Source organism: Anoplopoma fimbria, chromosome 21 (genome assembly GCF_027596085.1).
Source record: "Anoplopoma fimbria isolate UVic2021 breed Golden Eagle Sablefish chromosome 21, Afim_UVic_2022, whole genome shotgun sequence".
NCBI lineage: Eukaryota > Metazoa > Chordata > Actinopteri > Perciformes > Anoplopomatidae > Anoplopoma > Anoplopoma fimbria.
The window spans coordinates 20,838,565-20,853,074 of record NC_072469.1 but is presented as its reverse complement, the minus strand read 5'-3'; the positions used below and the strand labels follow the sequence as shown (position 1 = coordinate 20,853,074).

At 39.2% G+C, this 14,510-nt stretch overlaps 2 protein-coding genes across 4 annotated transcripts in view; both read left to right on the top strand.

Annotated features, from left to right (window-relative positions):
- kcnb2b (potassium voltage-gated channel subfamily B member 2b) overlaps positions 1 to 3,297 on the top strand; it is a 73,510-nt gene extending 70,213 nt beyond the window's left edge. The window contains exon 2 of the mRNA XM_054622689.1: positions 1,330 to 3,297. Coding sequence (XP_054478664.1) covers positions 1,330 to 3,297 — 1,968 coding nt within the window. The remainder of the gene's footprint in view (positions 1 to 1,329) is intronic.
- Positions 3,298 to 8,832: 5,535 nt separating this feature from the next.
- terf1 (telomeric repeat binding factor (NIMA-interacting) 1) lies at positions 8,833 to 13,815 on the top strand. Of its 3 annotated transcripts, none has more exons than XM_054622691.1 (10): positions 8,833 to 9,023; positions 9,131 to 9,199; positions 10,628 to 10,755; positions 10,965 to 11,051; positions 11,166 to 11,315; positions 12,829 to 12,932; positions 13,039 to 13,068; positions 13,176 to 13,273; positions 13,438 to 13,508; positions 13,649 to 13,815. In XM_054622691.1, exons 1-10 carry the CDS (start codon positions 8,843 to 8,845, stop codon positions 13,808 to 13,810), a joined length of 1,080 nt encoding a protein of 359 aa, XP_054478666.1. In that variant the 5' UTR covers positions 8,833 to 8,842; the 3' UTR covers positions 13,811 to 13,815. The 3 variants fall into 3 exon arrangements, with proteins under 3 accessions (XP_054478666.1, XP_054478665.1, XP_054478667.1); XM_054622690.1 differs by having other exon boundaries at positions 9,110 to 9,199; XM_054622692.1 differs by lacking the exon at positions 13,039 to 13,068 and having other exon boundaries at positions 9,110 to 9,199.
- The last annotated feature ends 695 nt before the right edge of the window (positions 13,816 to 14,510 follow it).

Genomic DNA, 14,510 nt, shown 5'->3' with positions numbered 1-14,510 from the left:
TCCTATCTTGACTGAGACTTTTCAATCTGTGTTCATTAGATTTTAATAGCTTTTATATATTGCTTGGGACTTAGAGGACTCCACTCAAAAGAATGCACTGGATTTCAGTTGATTGTTGTGGTTATGCTGCGGTACAGTGTGTAGGACATAGACCCTTCACCTGCGTGGGTTGAGACTCCTGGCTGAGCAGAGTTGAGCTGTGGGAAAAGGACATCAGCTAATCCCTGCATCATTGCATGGATATATCTCTCCACTGGTGTAAGGCAGAGGCACAGATAAAGCATGGAGAGGTACTATAGAAATTAAGGGACGAATGATGAGAGAACCATGTAATTAATACGTTTCACTCTGTACGAACAAGTCACACATACTCATCACACAACACGATGTTACAGTGAAACTACTCACCATTTATTGCTCACACAAACTCATTTTATAAATACCCCAACCTCAATTAGAACATCTAAGGTCAGATTTAATCTATCATTGTCAATAAATTCTGGTCAAGGTAAAGAGCTGCAGTTAAAACGCTGCCTCATGCTACGCTGACCTCATAGGATTATGCAGGAAGTTCTTACCTACCGCTTTTACTCAGCAGAAGGCACAGGAAACAATGTCAAAGCATTTTAAATTTCACTAGTACAAACACAAGTTTTCAAAATCTTGTTTGCAGTTATTTTTCTTTTATCACTGAAAACAATAAATTATATTCTGAGACAGTTGGGGGGGATTTTAGACTTTTGCCAAAAAGTGGAGCCAAAATCCTTTAAACCTTTTTTTTCTTTAGTAGATGGGTCCACACACACAAACACTCCTCCTCTTCCAAAATGATTTCTGGCCTAGTTATTTCCCCTTATTTAAATTCCCCCCTCATGTAATAATCTATCCTGCATAACTGCATTCATTCAAAGATTTAGGTTGTCATTTGTTAGCTTCTTTTGTCTTTTTACAAATTGCCACGCTATCTGCCTTTGTCCATACGAACAATACTGTGACATGCATTCACATCAATTAGATTATATTTCACACCATTCAGCCTTTATTCGTGCATTTTTTTCTGTCCCTAATTCAAACCAGACACCTATGATTATTCACAGGGTATCCCATATCTGTAACAACTTCTGAGCCATCACATGCTGATTGATAGGCCAAAAATAGATCTATATCTTAAGTCAACATTTGATGGCTCATGCCTAGTGTGTATTTACAATAATTCAGAATAATTATCCTATTTTCCAGTGTTTTTAATAACGACAATGAAAGTCACATGAACATAGACACATTTCCGAATCCTGCTAATATTTTGTTCCTTTCTGTTCTCTCTTTCAGATTCTAGCCATCATCTCGATCCTGTTCATCGTCCTCTCCACTATCGCTCTGTCTCTCAACACCTTACCAGAGCTCCAGGTCACAGATGAGTTTGGCCAGGCCAACGATAACCCCCAGCTGGCCCACGTGGAGGCCGTGTGTATCGCCTGGTTTACCATGGAATACCTCCTTCGCTTCCTCTCCTCACCCAACAAGTGGAAGTTCTTTAAAGGCCCGCTGAATGTCATTGACTTGCTGGCCATCTTGCCCTACTATGTCACAATCTTCCTAACTGAGTCCAACAAGAGCGTGCTGCAGTTCCAAAATGTGCGCCGTGTGGTGCAGATATTCAGGATCATGAGAATATTGAGGATCCTGAAGTTGGCCCGGCACTCCACAGGGCTCCAGTCTCTAGGGTTTACTTTGAGAAGGAGCTACAATGAACTGGGGCTGCTCATTTTATTTCTTGCCATGGGCATCATGATATTTTCCAGCTTGGTCTTCTTTGCTGAGAAAGATGAAGATGCCACCAAATTCACCAGTATCCCCGCCTCATTCTGGTGGGCAACCATTACAATGACTACAGTGGGTTATGGTGACATTTACCCACAGACTTTACTTGGAAAAATTGTGGGTGGGCTCTGCTGCATTGCAGGGGTGCTGGTAATTGCCCTACCCATCCCCATTATTGTCAACAACTTCTCTGAGTTCTACAAGGAGCAGAAGAGGCAGGAGAAGGCCATCAAGAGGAGGGAGGCTTTGGAGAGAGCCAAGAGGAATGGAAGCATTGTGTCAATGAACTTAAAGGATGCCTTTGCCCGCAGTATGGAACTGATGGATGTGGTGGTGGAGAAAGGAGAGGAAAAGACCTCTATGGACAACCACCTGTCGCCTAGCCGATGGGGCAGCTCAACCAGGCACGCTTCCTCAGAGACTGACCTGAAATCTCCAGTTAAAAGAGACCCTGAGCCGCAAAGCTCCCCTCGTATAACCATCAACACCACTGGAAGTCCCCAGCGGACAAACAGGACCCCACAGCACCTTAACGCGCAGAAACTGGAGGACATGTACAACCAGATGACCAGGTCACAGTCCTTCACCAACCTCAACACTACAAGCTCCATGAGCACTCTGAGCACAACAATGACCGCCCCTGTTTCACCTAAGAAATCTCAAAGCCCTGAATTTACATTAAAAGAAGAAGTAGAGCTGGAGATGAAGGAGGTCCAACCCCCCTTTCCAGATAACTTTGCGGGCTGCTCAGACTTTAAAGAACAAGACTGTAACTCAGATGAGGAAGATGCTGGGCCCTGTACAATCAGACACCCCAGGGCCCCACCCTTTCTCGATTTAAGCCAACTGAGGGCCATTGATGACCCCGGCTCTCCTGGCGTCATACTCAAAGATGGCCTCTACGAATCCGTCAACCCAGGTGACCACGTAGAGGACGGGGAGAGCTTCAACAGTGCTGTGGAGAATATCCAGAGCTCTCCAAGAGGGAATAACCCTCTTAAAGTAAAGGAGTTGAAGGTGAACTTCACCAAGACCTCTGCTGAAGGCCCGCTAACACCGCCCAGCACTACCTCTCCTGGAGACATCAGCTCCAGCATCCTGGAAGACGAGACCCCAGAGGGAGAGATGTCCCCGCTCATCCCGAGTACAGAGGAGCTGCTCCCAGTCACAGAGGAGGAGACCTGCCCGTTGTCCCCTGAGAGGCTGGTGGTAGACACCCCACCTGGCGATGAAGATCAAGCCACGGAGAACCACAAGGAGAAGCATCTGATGGAAGTGGCGGGAGCTGCAGTTGCACCATTGTCTCCTAAGACAGCAGCACAAAATTGCACCCAAGCTGTGGTCGGGGCAGGCGGGGAAACCAATGCTGACAGCAACCAAAGTGGACACAAAGTAGAGAACCACATGTTTACATCCGATATCCACCTGATACCCGGGGATGGGAGCCTCTCTCCGACCTGTGAAACCAGCATGTGACTGTAGGAGAAGCTCAGAGGGACAACAGACCCACTGCAACCTCAGCCTGGTGCGTGGGAGAGCAGGAAAGAAAAGACAAGGGTACAGTTGTAGTGAAAGATATTTTTGCATGGCATGACAAGTCCCTTTTACTTGTGTTGTTGTGATTTGCTGAAAAAGAAACTGCAGTTCTCCGTGCAGATTTGAGAATGACTCTGGGCAAACAGTGGGCTCAAAGAGGAGGCTCTTGAAAAACATCGGGAATTCATCAATTTATGTTGACATTTTTGTCCACCCAAATGTACATAATGACAGTCTCCTTTTTCTAGCAAAAGAAGGAAATGCACAGAGGGACTTATCTGTAAAAGCATGCATTTAAAAAAGACAGATATTTTACGGTGCTTAGTTTGCTGAAAGCGCTCCACTGTAAATACTAGGACATCTAAGGCAATGACAATGCACAGGATGGTATCGGAAAACTGGCACTGAAGGTACAAATATTTGTAATGTGAAAGGGAGGGGTGGGAGGGATGAGTTTAGAGCCCTCAGACTGGGTGTTGCATCGTAGCGACCTATAAAAAAACATATCATTACCTTTTGTGGAAATGCAAAGCGTTCCCACTATGACCCTATAATGTTTTTTCGTGTGAAAAATGGTGTATGAAAACTGTAACGTTGACATTATTGCTTTTGGTTTCCATAACAACTGTTGAACTTTCAGTTGAGCATCCGATATTCAGTCTTTGACAAACACCACCCCTAACTAACCTATAGTTGCCAAATATGTATGTAACTAGTAAGGACAGGAACTAGCAGATACTACTGCTAGTGAAAATATTTATTATGTGGTGTCAGAAGTTACAACAAGGTGTAAGATGTTTTATTCCTTGTTCAAGCCTTTTGATTCCATCCAAATCGGAAAAAAAAAATCTTATTTACTCTCCGACATCAGATATATACATCTAAAAGTAGTTTTAAGAATAAATTATAGGACGTAGGTCTAGATTGGTTGTAAAAAAAATTATCTACGGTAGATAAGTGAGATTCCATAATACAGAGTTAAGACTATTTATTTATTCCGCACATTAGATCTGGTCATTAATACACTTATATATGCTTTACACTATAATTATCCATTTTGGCAATTCAAAAGGGATAGACTACCACAAAAAAGGACAATATTCCTTCTGATATCAATGGACCAAATCAAGCACACTGACAAGCTTTCAACTATCTCAGCTGCATAGTAACATATACAGTAATAACATGCATTATGACAGTAGTTATGGGTTTTGTTTTATTTTCCTTATGGTTTGTTTACCTGCATCGTGTTCATTATCCTATCCTCAGCTCCCTGATGTCATTATTGACATTTTTTCAATACTACTGCAAGTTTATCCCATTATGCTGACAAGTTTAAGGCATCTTTTTTTTTGTATATCCGTAGTGTCTTGGACTGTAATTTATTGTGTTTTATTGTGAACAAAACTATTTTCAGTCAAACTTAAACCCAAAGGAGTTTTTATTTTGTTTTTTTTCTCTTGTCTTCTTTCTCGCTTTTGTTTTACACTGACTGAAAATATCTGTTGTATGTTGCCTTTTGATTCCAATTTTATTGCTGGAATATTTATGTTTATTGTTTTCAGCATGGCACTTGGATGAGTGTACTAGCAGTGTGTTTGTGAAAGCCACACAAACCAGAATGGTACTGACAGGAAGTTCGTGGGTGAGTTCTTTGTTGTTTGTTTTATTGTTTTCTTTCTTTTTCCGCATTATTATCATGTTTTTTGTGTTCTCACAGAGAGGTGTGGAATGTGCAATACCGCATACTGCAAACTATGCAGGCCAAGAATTGTGGCACTTTATCTTCTGTCTATGGGATTTGTAAGTGTACAGGCAGAAATTACTTGTATTTTTCAAATGCTATATCTTTAATATGAGGCAAAACAGTATTACAACTACCAGAATCTCAACAAACAATGCAAATGAGAATTTGACTTTTCCTTTTTCGTATTATATGGCTGGTATATGCTGTCTAGCATCTTAATGCCATATATCAATGGACCTCAAATTTGATTATCTGTGGGAACGGGGATCCAAATTGACCACTTTGGGCCTTTTATATTGCTGTTAGATTTACATAATCTAACAAATGTCTGAGGACGATATTAAGATAACCTAATTCCAATGGCCACACAAAGGATTTTATGTTTTTTGTGAATTAACGTTGAGAATTATTCTATTTTTTCTAAACCAAAATAGAGCACGACCACAATTTCCTGCCATATGGTGGTTGAAATGATGCGTGCCTTTTCATAACACTGCTGTTTATGAGAAGGTAGCAAGTCATTTTGCTTTGTTCATATAGCACTGTACAGAAAATTCTAATTTTATAGGAGAAATCAGGTCTTTATGTAATACACACAAGTAATGTTATTGAGTTCTCAGGTTTTCTATAACTCTCTGATGTTCCGATTGGATAGATTCTCTGTTTTTTTTCTTTAACAGCTATTGTCAAATAGTAACTTCTGTACTTTTTGAAAGGTGATGTTGTCAAATCCACATTGATGTCTTGGCTCCCGGAGTAAGGAGCGGCAATATTTTCTCCCTCCTCCTGGGTAATCCGTGCGTCACCATTCAGTATCCACCCCCCATCAGTCTTCAGTGAGGCAGAAAAGAGCCCCAACATAGGGAGATAAGTTTGACTGTTAGAGTTTAAGATAAATAGACAGAAGGAGAATGTCTAACTGACCATAGACAGACAGGAAGAGATCCCTACTGTCACTGAAATAACACATCCGATTATTTCCCATGCTGACAGCACAGAGCGCTCTAATCCCTGCAGCTTCAGGGGCTCTGACTCCATGGCATGCCCTCAGGCACAGTGATCAATGGGTGAAAGGAAGGCCAAGATTAAATGGAGTCCTCCCAAATGGTTCCATCACATCAGTGATCAGCTGTGGTCCATATTTATCTTTTGTCTGAGTACATACTGTACGCCCAGACCAACATAATTTAACTCCGGTCAGAGATTCACGTCAGAGATCATGGAGTTATCTTTTAAATGATTGATCCTTCATTGGAATCAGAGATTCTTTGGTACGCTCCAAAGTAAAATGCGGGTTCAGCGGTGGTTGTTGTGGTTTTGGGGTTTTCATTTTTTTTTTTTATGATGATGATCTTCCCGTTAAAGCTATTTATTTTCTGTACTTGTACGTTCAATTTGACGTTTTTCCTTTCATCCCTTGTTTGTAGTGATCATGTCTCAGTGTTAGCCTCGAGTGATCCTTCATTTTGACAGGTAGGGTAGAGAAATAAGGGATTTGGATTGATCAGATATATTCCCTTGGGATGATGTTTGTGTGGATACTGAAATTAATTCTGTGAGCTGACAGTGAAAGGACTGTTCTCCGTCTCACTGTCTTACGATAGAATTATCATCTGTGATACCATACAGAGTGGAAAGGCTGTGTCTTTATTTTCTCTGGGAGAATGGGTATTGTGACTCATGCGTGCTTACCAAACCTTGCTCCCTGAAATGCATTAAGCTTCATTGTTTATTCTTAAGTCTCTGTGTATTCTGCCTCTTAACAGGTTTTGATTTTGTTATTCTTCTGTTCAACTTTTAGAGAGCATTATCATTGGACACATTCTGAGCTACAGACTGTTTCTGTTTGAAGCAACATCATTGTAGGCCTATGCATGTAGTAGTCCAAACAATTATGTGACCACAGAACACTTCGTTATGGTACATGTATGTCAACATTTCTGTAGAGCATTGTTCCCCATTACGTCTATTAGCATATGCAGAATAACAAATAAATGTGTATATAACTCAAGTGTTTGTGTGTCTGCTGTTCTCTACTTTACAAATGAGCTGTTGTTCATAAGTTTAATAGCATTTTCTGCATGCATGTTTTGCTTAATAAGGATTGTTACATTATATAATACAAATATATCGGTTTATAAATACAGGAAATTAATACTGTCTGGTGTTTGCAGCAAGAAGGTATGCTTGTTTTTTTTACATCCAAAGTACAGATAACTCAGCAATCTGGTGAGACTGGCTGATCAATGGTTGATCACTGGAGAGAAATGTATTCCATTCCATTAGATGCAATTTATTGATTTTCACATTGCTCTTGTGTACTGCTGCCAAACAGCCTTCCCAAAACTCAAAACCAGAAAGCTCTGGCATGTTACGTCTTTAATATGGAAAAAACTGAAGGAACCCATGCACTCTAAAAGTAAGTAAAGATGTTATGCATTATAGTATTCGGCCTATCGTCTCTGTATTTATTGTATCTCATGGGGCCAGAATGACCGTATCTATTACATCCATCGTATCACATACGTTAACAATAACAGTGTCTATTACACTCCAAGAGTCGATACATAAAAGGTGGGGTGGGGTTGTTTACATTCATTTTTCTAATATCCACTTTTCTCAGTTGTATTGTAAACTGTAAACATGCACATTTTATAGGACACAATGCCTACAAGGTGCCATCTGATATTCCATAACTTTTCTTTCCTTTTGTGTGTAGACACCTTAACTTTTTTTTCACCGTTTTTTTAGCTTAAACATTAGGGACATTTTAAAGTAAAATGAGCACAGACAAGATCACCCACCCATGTCGTAAACACGTTCCATTAGTTCTAGAGTTTGAAGATATCAACAAGCTTCATATTGTCCGCTCAAAGGCATTTTTGCAGATTTTTTGGCAAATGGCATAGTGTAGTTAAACTCATTTTATGGATTGCCTGCTAGGAAAAAAAAAAAAAGGATCCCCTTACAGTGTGTGTTTACATACACATATTTCACTGCAATGCAGCCGAAAACAGTAACACAGCTTAACAGTTTAAAGTCATTGCTCTGACACAGTCCAAACACAAAGGGTCAATATCAAACTCACCTGTTCCTCTCTGCCTTCCCCTAAGGTCTTGATAACTTAGATTGCTTGTGTTTGGGTGGTTGTTCAGTTTTAATAGATATTCTTAGATTTCATTATGATTAAAGGCGGCTGTGGCGTAGTGGAGAGCAAGGTGGTTCGATACCCGGCTTCGGCAGTCGATGTGTCCTTGGGCAAGACACTTAACCCCAAGTTGCTCCTGAAGGCTTGCCATCGGTGTGGACTGGATGTTGCATGAATGTTAGTTAGAGTCTGATGGTGGCAGCTTGATGGTAGCCTGTCATCAGTGTGTGAATGGGTGAATGATATGTAACATACTACTGACTGTAAGTCGCTTTGGATAAAAGCGTCTGCTAAATGACTGTAATGTAATGTAATGTAATTAAATTAATTAATTCATTTAAATTTTTATTTTATTTTTTGTTTTGTTTTTAGTGTTTTATTATTATATTTGATTATTGTGATTGTTCTACCCTGTAAATCCATTATTATTATTATTATTACTTGTTTAAAGCTGTATGAGTAGTTACTCCTCCCAACCGCAAGGGGGCGCTGCAGAATATCAAGAAGCTCTGAATGAGCAACAACGCGCGGAAATCAAACAACAAAAACAACAAAAAAGAGACGAATTGAAACTAAAAACACAAACAAACATGGCCTCTGAAGTTGAGAATAAAAAGGCTACAGCTGTGAGAGATTCAGGAAGTGTCAGTTTCTCCCAAGTCACCGGTGTTGCTTCTCAGTGGATTCTGGACTTCATGTTTGTTAGTCTGTGTCGGAGATTCAAGGAAGGAGAGTTTGATGAATTCAATGAAACTCTTTCGACTTTCCAGGGTGAGTTTAGTCTTGTTTAAAGTATCTAGGCGGTGTATCTTCCATATTATTGATCATACAGTGTAATCTTACCTTTCTGATTTCAGCCATGTGTCCATCACTGACAGGAAGTGTCCACCATGAGAAAAAGATCATATGTGCCTTCCTTGCAAGAGTCATGCATGGAAACCAGTTGGGTAAGTTGTTTAAGTCCCTCTGAAACATCTGTCTACATCTGCATGTGTTAGTACTGCATGGAGGTCAGAACCTACAGTAAGCATCCATTACATTACATTACATTACATTTACATTACATTACATTACATACATTACATTACATACATTACATTACATACATTACATTACATACATTACATTACATTACATTACATTACATTACATTACATTACATTACATTACATTACATTACATACATTACATTACATACATTACATTACATTACATTACATTACAGTCATTTAGCAGACGCTTTTATCCAAAGCGACTTACAATCAAGAGAACTACTAGTCACTCATATGCATTTTCTTAAACAAGCATCTTAAAGCATAAACCAGAGCAAAAGTATAGTGCAGAGGCAAATTACTACGAAAACAATAATTGCAACAGACTAATCCGAATATAGTAAGTTTGTACAAACTTACTATAATAGGATAAGTGCAGTAAACAAATACAAATTCAATAAGTGCAACAACTAATACGAGCAATAAGTGCTACGTTTAGGAATGGCTCAGGGTAGTACTTCTCTGAAGAGGTGAGTTTTCAGCCTGCGCCTAAAGATGGGCAGCGACTCTGCTGTCCTGACGTCAGTGGGGAGTTCATTCCACCACTGAGGGGCCAGGACAGAAAAACTGTGACCGGGTGGATGTAAGGGACCTCAACGATAGGTAACCAAGAGCCCTAGTCACCAGAAGTCATAAGTGCATCTCCTTTCTTAAACAAGCATCTTAAAGCATAAACCAGAGTAAAAGTATAGTGCAGAGGCAAATTACTACGAAAATCCCCAGAGAAACTAGGCTATGGTGACAACTGATCTGGGATCTGTTTACAGTTTATGCCCGAGAAGGTTTACTAGTTGAAACTGATCCCAGCTGACATTAAAGCTCATGTAAAAACACATAGATGATGGAGACATGGAGTCAAGGTTTTTATGACATTTGCTGTAACAGCTGCAATATCAGAAAAGTAACTTTATTATAAAATCCATGGTTTTTAAAAAGTAGCCCTTGCTTCTTTACATTGCTGTGCAATACAAATACACTGTGCAATACAATAGTTATAATAGTTTCTGTCTGTATATATAATATTTCAGTTACTGTGGATTCTTTACTGTTTTTTACTGGGGTTTTTTATTGCTCATTTGCTTATTTATAATACTTATTTTTGACTATGTCTCTTGTTTGCACTATCCTCTATGCTGCTGTAATCCTGTAAATTTCCCCACTGCGGGACTAATAAAGGATTATCTTATCTTATCTTATCTTATCTTATCTTATCTTATCTTATCTTATCTTATCTTATCTTATACACACATAAGTACAAATGTCCACACACTCACCAAAACTCAGTGGCCTGTTTGAACCATATAATACACTGTTTTCCCCCAGATGTCCAGTTTGAAGAGGACGTCCATGTGATGCCTCTGATGTCTGCTGCCAAAATATGGTCAACGCTAAAGCACACTGTGGAAGACGAAAGTTTGTTCGAAAACATCACCCATCTTTTGCTTGTTCAGGTAATAAGATAAATTATTTGGGGGGCTGTATTGAGAAAAGATCGGAGAATGCCCAGACATGGCTTTACATGTGTTCGGGTGTGATTTAACTAATAAAATGAATTCAGGAGAACGCTAAAGTCTGCTGTTAAAAACAAGGTTAAAGTTCACACGGGGATGCTTTGTCTTAATTTTGATTAAGAGTCTGATGCATTTGCCCGTCTTCCCAGTCTGTGGCTGTGTGCTTGGAGAAAGGCAAAAGATCTTCTGCCTCCTCTGCCATCAAGTGGTTTGAGAATAACCATGAGTTCCCTCAGGTCTGTATGTCCATTACTGTCTCTTTTCTTTTCAAAAGCACAGTGCCAGTACTGGAATGATTTCTGGCCTAAAATGATTGACTTTAATGTTCATCAACTAATATTTTTCAACAGAACTTGATAGTAAAGCTGTCGACAATTGTGACACAGAGGGAAATCTACCACCCATTCATCATCAGCTTCAGCTACAGCCGCCTGCTGGAGACAATCAAGTCTTACTTGGATGCCTACTTGGAGAAGAATCCCTCTGACTACCTTATCAAGGTACAGGACCTGAGCCCGTATGTTGTAGGTCCCAACCTGTGTCCAAATGTCTCTAGGTCAAACCTTCCGCGTTCAACCTAGTTCATAAAATGTAGAGAGGCAAGCTTGACAAAAGGGCCGATCCACCTTCAACTGGAGTACAAATAAATGTCGCTGCAAATACATTTCCTGTATGTTTTCCATTAACTTGATTGAACATGTTTTAACAGATCACAGACCAGTAGACTATTTAGAAACTTAAAATGTGGAAGAGATGATTGACAAGAGCTGTTCAGCGTAGTTTAACATGACCTCTGGAAGTTGGTTGTGCAGAAAGACAAAGCACAAGTGTTAGACTGTTATTTCAAAAATAAAATGATCTATTGTTGTCTATTTATAATGAGAGTAAACATTTGATATACTGCTAGCCCTGCACGACTAATGACAATGTAAAATTAAGGATCGACTTTATATGGCTGAAAAATAAGGATTAGAATAGCTGCAATAAATCATTCCGTATTGGTGCAACACATCAACCAGGAGGATTAATCCCCTCCTTGCTCACAAATTTAAAATATATTTTGAGTGGTGCGGTATTTGATGCTTGAAAGTTTCAAATCAATATATAATTTATATGCTTTTAATCCAAACAAATGCGATTACAATTTAAAAAAAATTGTCGCTCTTCTGTTTATGAGATGGAGAATATCTTCGGTTACATGTGATTTAATTGGCCAATACATCAGGTATCCAATATTTTTGCCACAGCTAACGGCAAGGTTTAACAAACAGCAGACCATACATTTTCTTGATCTTGTGTGCCTCTCAGGTACACTCTCGTCCTTCCGAGTAATGGTGCTTTGACCAACTGAAGGTGCTGATGTGACATTATCAGTCATAGCTAATTGACAATTTGTCACCCAAATTATTTGGAAGGACAAACTGCCACATACATCATAGTCCTCCTCGGGGTCCAACAGCTCACTTATGCATGAGCGTTTCAAAAATGATTTACATAGAACCTGCTGACCAAGGTTGAACATAGAAGGGTATTGTAATGACAGGCCTCGTTAGTTTTGCTTTCACATTATAGCAATACTTAAAGGAATACTTCACCCACAAAATGACCCTTTGTATATCAATTACCCACCCCGTGTTAGCTTGACCTAAAAGTTAACTAAGTTTTTCTTATGTGCCTCCATGTTGAAGCAAAATTCCAAAAACACAGAGAAGTCTTGATGAATTGGAATAAATAGGGGCCACTTTTAAAAACAGCAAAACTATATCAAAACATCCGTTAACAAACTCTCACACAAGTAGTGGAGCATTTATCCAGTCATATGCTCAGTACTTAACAAAAACACACATTTTTGCTTAAACCTTACTAATAATACACTTCAGTAATTGATATAGAAGTGGTCATTTTGTGGGTGAAGTATTCTTTAAAGCCTGGAAGTTAATTGTTTTGGATGAGTATGGAAATGTAATATTTAGTAACTAATATGTTAGTTTGTGTGTTTTTGTCTTTTATCAGGCAGCCACAAAGATGGTGCAGTCGTCACAAAACATTGAGGGTTTTGGAGGATGTGAGGACAGCTCTCTGTCAGAAGAAGCCAACAAAGCAACAGAGAGCAGAAAGTAGGAAATAACTTTTTGAGCACCCCCAGTTGTATTAATTGAACTTTGCGCATGATCCATTTCTGTTCTGTTTTGAACAATATACTGCACATTTATATCTTAACAGGGTAAACAAGAAGAAGGATGTTTGTTTGAGGTGAGTAGAAATTTGTGTTGAAATTATTTTTTGGCTGGGTAAAAGCAGATATTCAGCATGCTGTGGGGTAACAAATATTTATGTTGCACTGTATGGCACTTCAACAGAACCAAACGGAAACTACTGTCAACCAAAATTCCGGATGTTTGGCAAAGTGATTCATGCAAGAAGCCGTTTGTCTCTCTCAGAAGAATCTCCATAAACAGTAAGTTTGATCTTTTCTGTCCCTTTTTAGATTTTTCTGTTTAAAAACATTGTATTTAGATTTTATCTGATGTATCAATACCACCATGACCACCACATTATATTTCTTACACATTTCTGAGCATGAAAAAAAGATAAAGACAATGTTTAACCTCCCACCATCAGAGCTATCTGAGATGACATCCAGGAAGTCAATGGACACCTCGAAGATCAAAAAACCAAAAAAAACACCTCAGGTAAATTCAACCACACGGCTCATTCATGACCAGTTAATCAATTCCAAGTCAAGTGAAAATGTAAAGCATTTCTCAAACTCTGACTTCCACTTAGGTCGCCTTTCTGAAAAATGTAATTCCTGATGTTTTACTTTGTTTAGAAATGGACACCCCATCTTGACAAATACCTCGAGAATGGAGTTAAATGTCACGGCCAGGGGAACTGGTCTCGCATATTAATGGATTTTGACTTTGAGGGACGCACTGGCACCATGCTCAAAGACCGCTGGAGAGTTCTAATGAAGACACATAGAGTAGGCTGAAGAGGGAAGTGCTCCTATCTAAATTTAACATTGTAGAGATTTACCTGTAAATAAGGCTTGGCTTAAGCTTAATCAGCCCATAGCTTCATTTTTGAACATGTCGCTTTGTGTTATCGGTGATGTTGCTGCTTGGTTGCACCAAGAAAATATACCACTAGAGGGCACCCAACACATAATGATTCATTGAGCTATATGCATTGCCTATGATAGTTTACAAAATGTGTAACTATGCACCTCTAACTTTTACAATGTAGCCGTTCACATGTGAATGAAACCTGGGATAAGCTACTTGACTCATTTAACCCCTTTCAACACATTGGCTAAAGCCTTAAAAAAATAGATCCTTTTATGTTGCTGGTGTTTTGGGCTTTGTTGGCATCAAATATATATTCATACCACTAGAGGGCACTCAACTCAACTCAACTGTTTGTTTTGCCTCTATCATCAGGAACGTTTGATCTTTGTATGGTAATATTTTCTTGGGGGGAAATAAAGTCACAAATGTAAAATTGTAAAATATTGTTGTACTTTTAAGTTAAACATTTTTTGCTTCAACATTGTAACAAACAAATACAACAATGGCTTGTTACGATTAAAATGATGCAAAACATTTTCTTTGATGGGTGCTTAATGTCTAAAAAAAGGGTGAAATACTGGACAAGTTACAACAGTGTCTTTACATAGCGTGCTGCAAAGTTAC

Coding starts and splice junctions, on each gene's coding strand:
- terf1 (XM_054622690.1), top strand. CDS start 8,843: ATGGCCTCTGAAGTTGAGAATAAAAAGGCTACAGCTGTGAGAGATTCA. Junction 10,756..10,964: donor CCCATCTTTTGCTTGTTCAG/GTAATAAGATAA, acceptor CCGTCTTCCCAG/TCTGTGGCTGTGTGCTTGGA. Junction 13,509..13,648: donor AACCAAAAAAAACACCTCAG/GTAAATTCAACC, acceptor TACTTTGTTTAG/AAATGGACACCCCATCTTGA.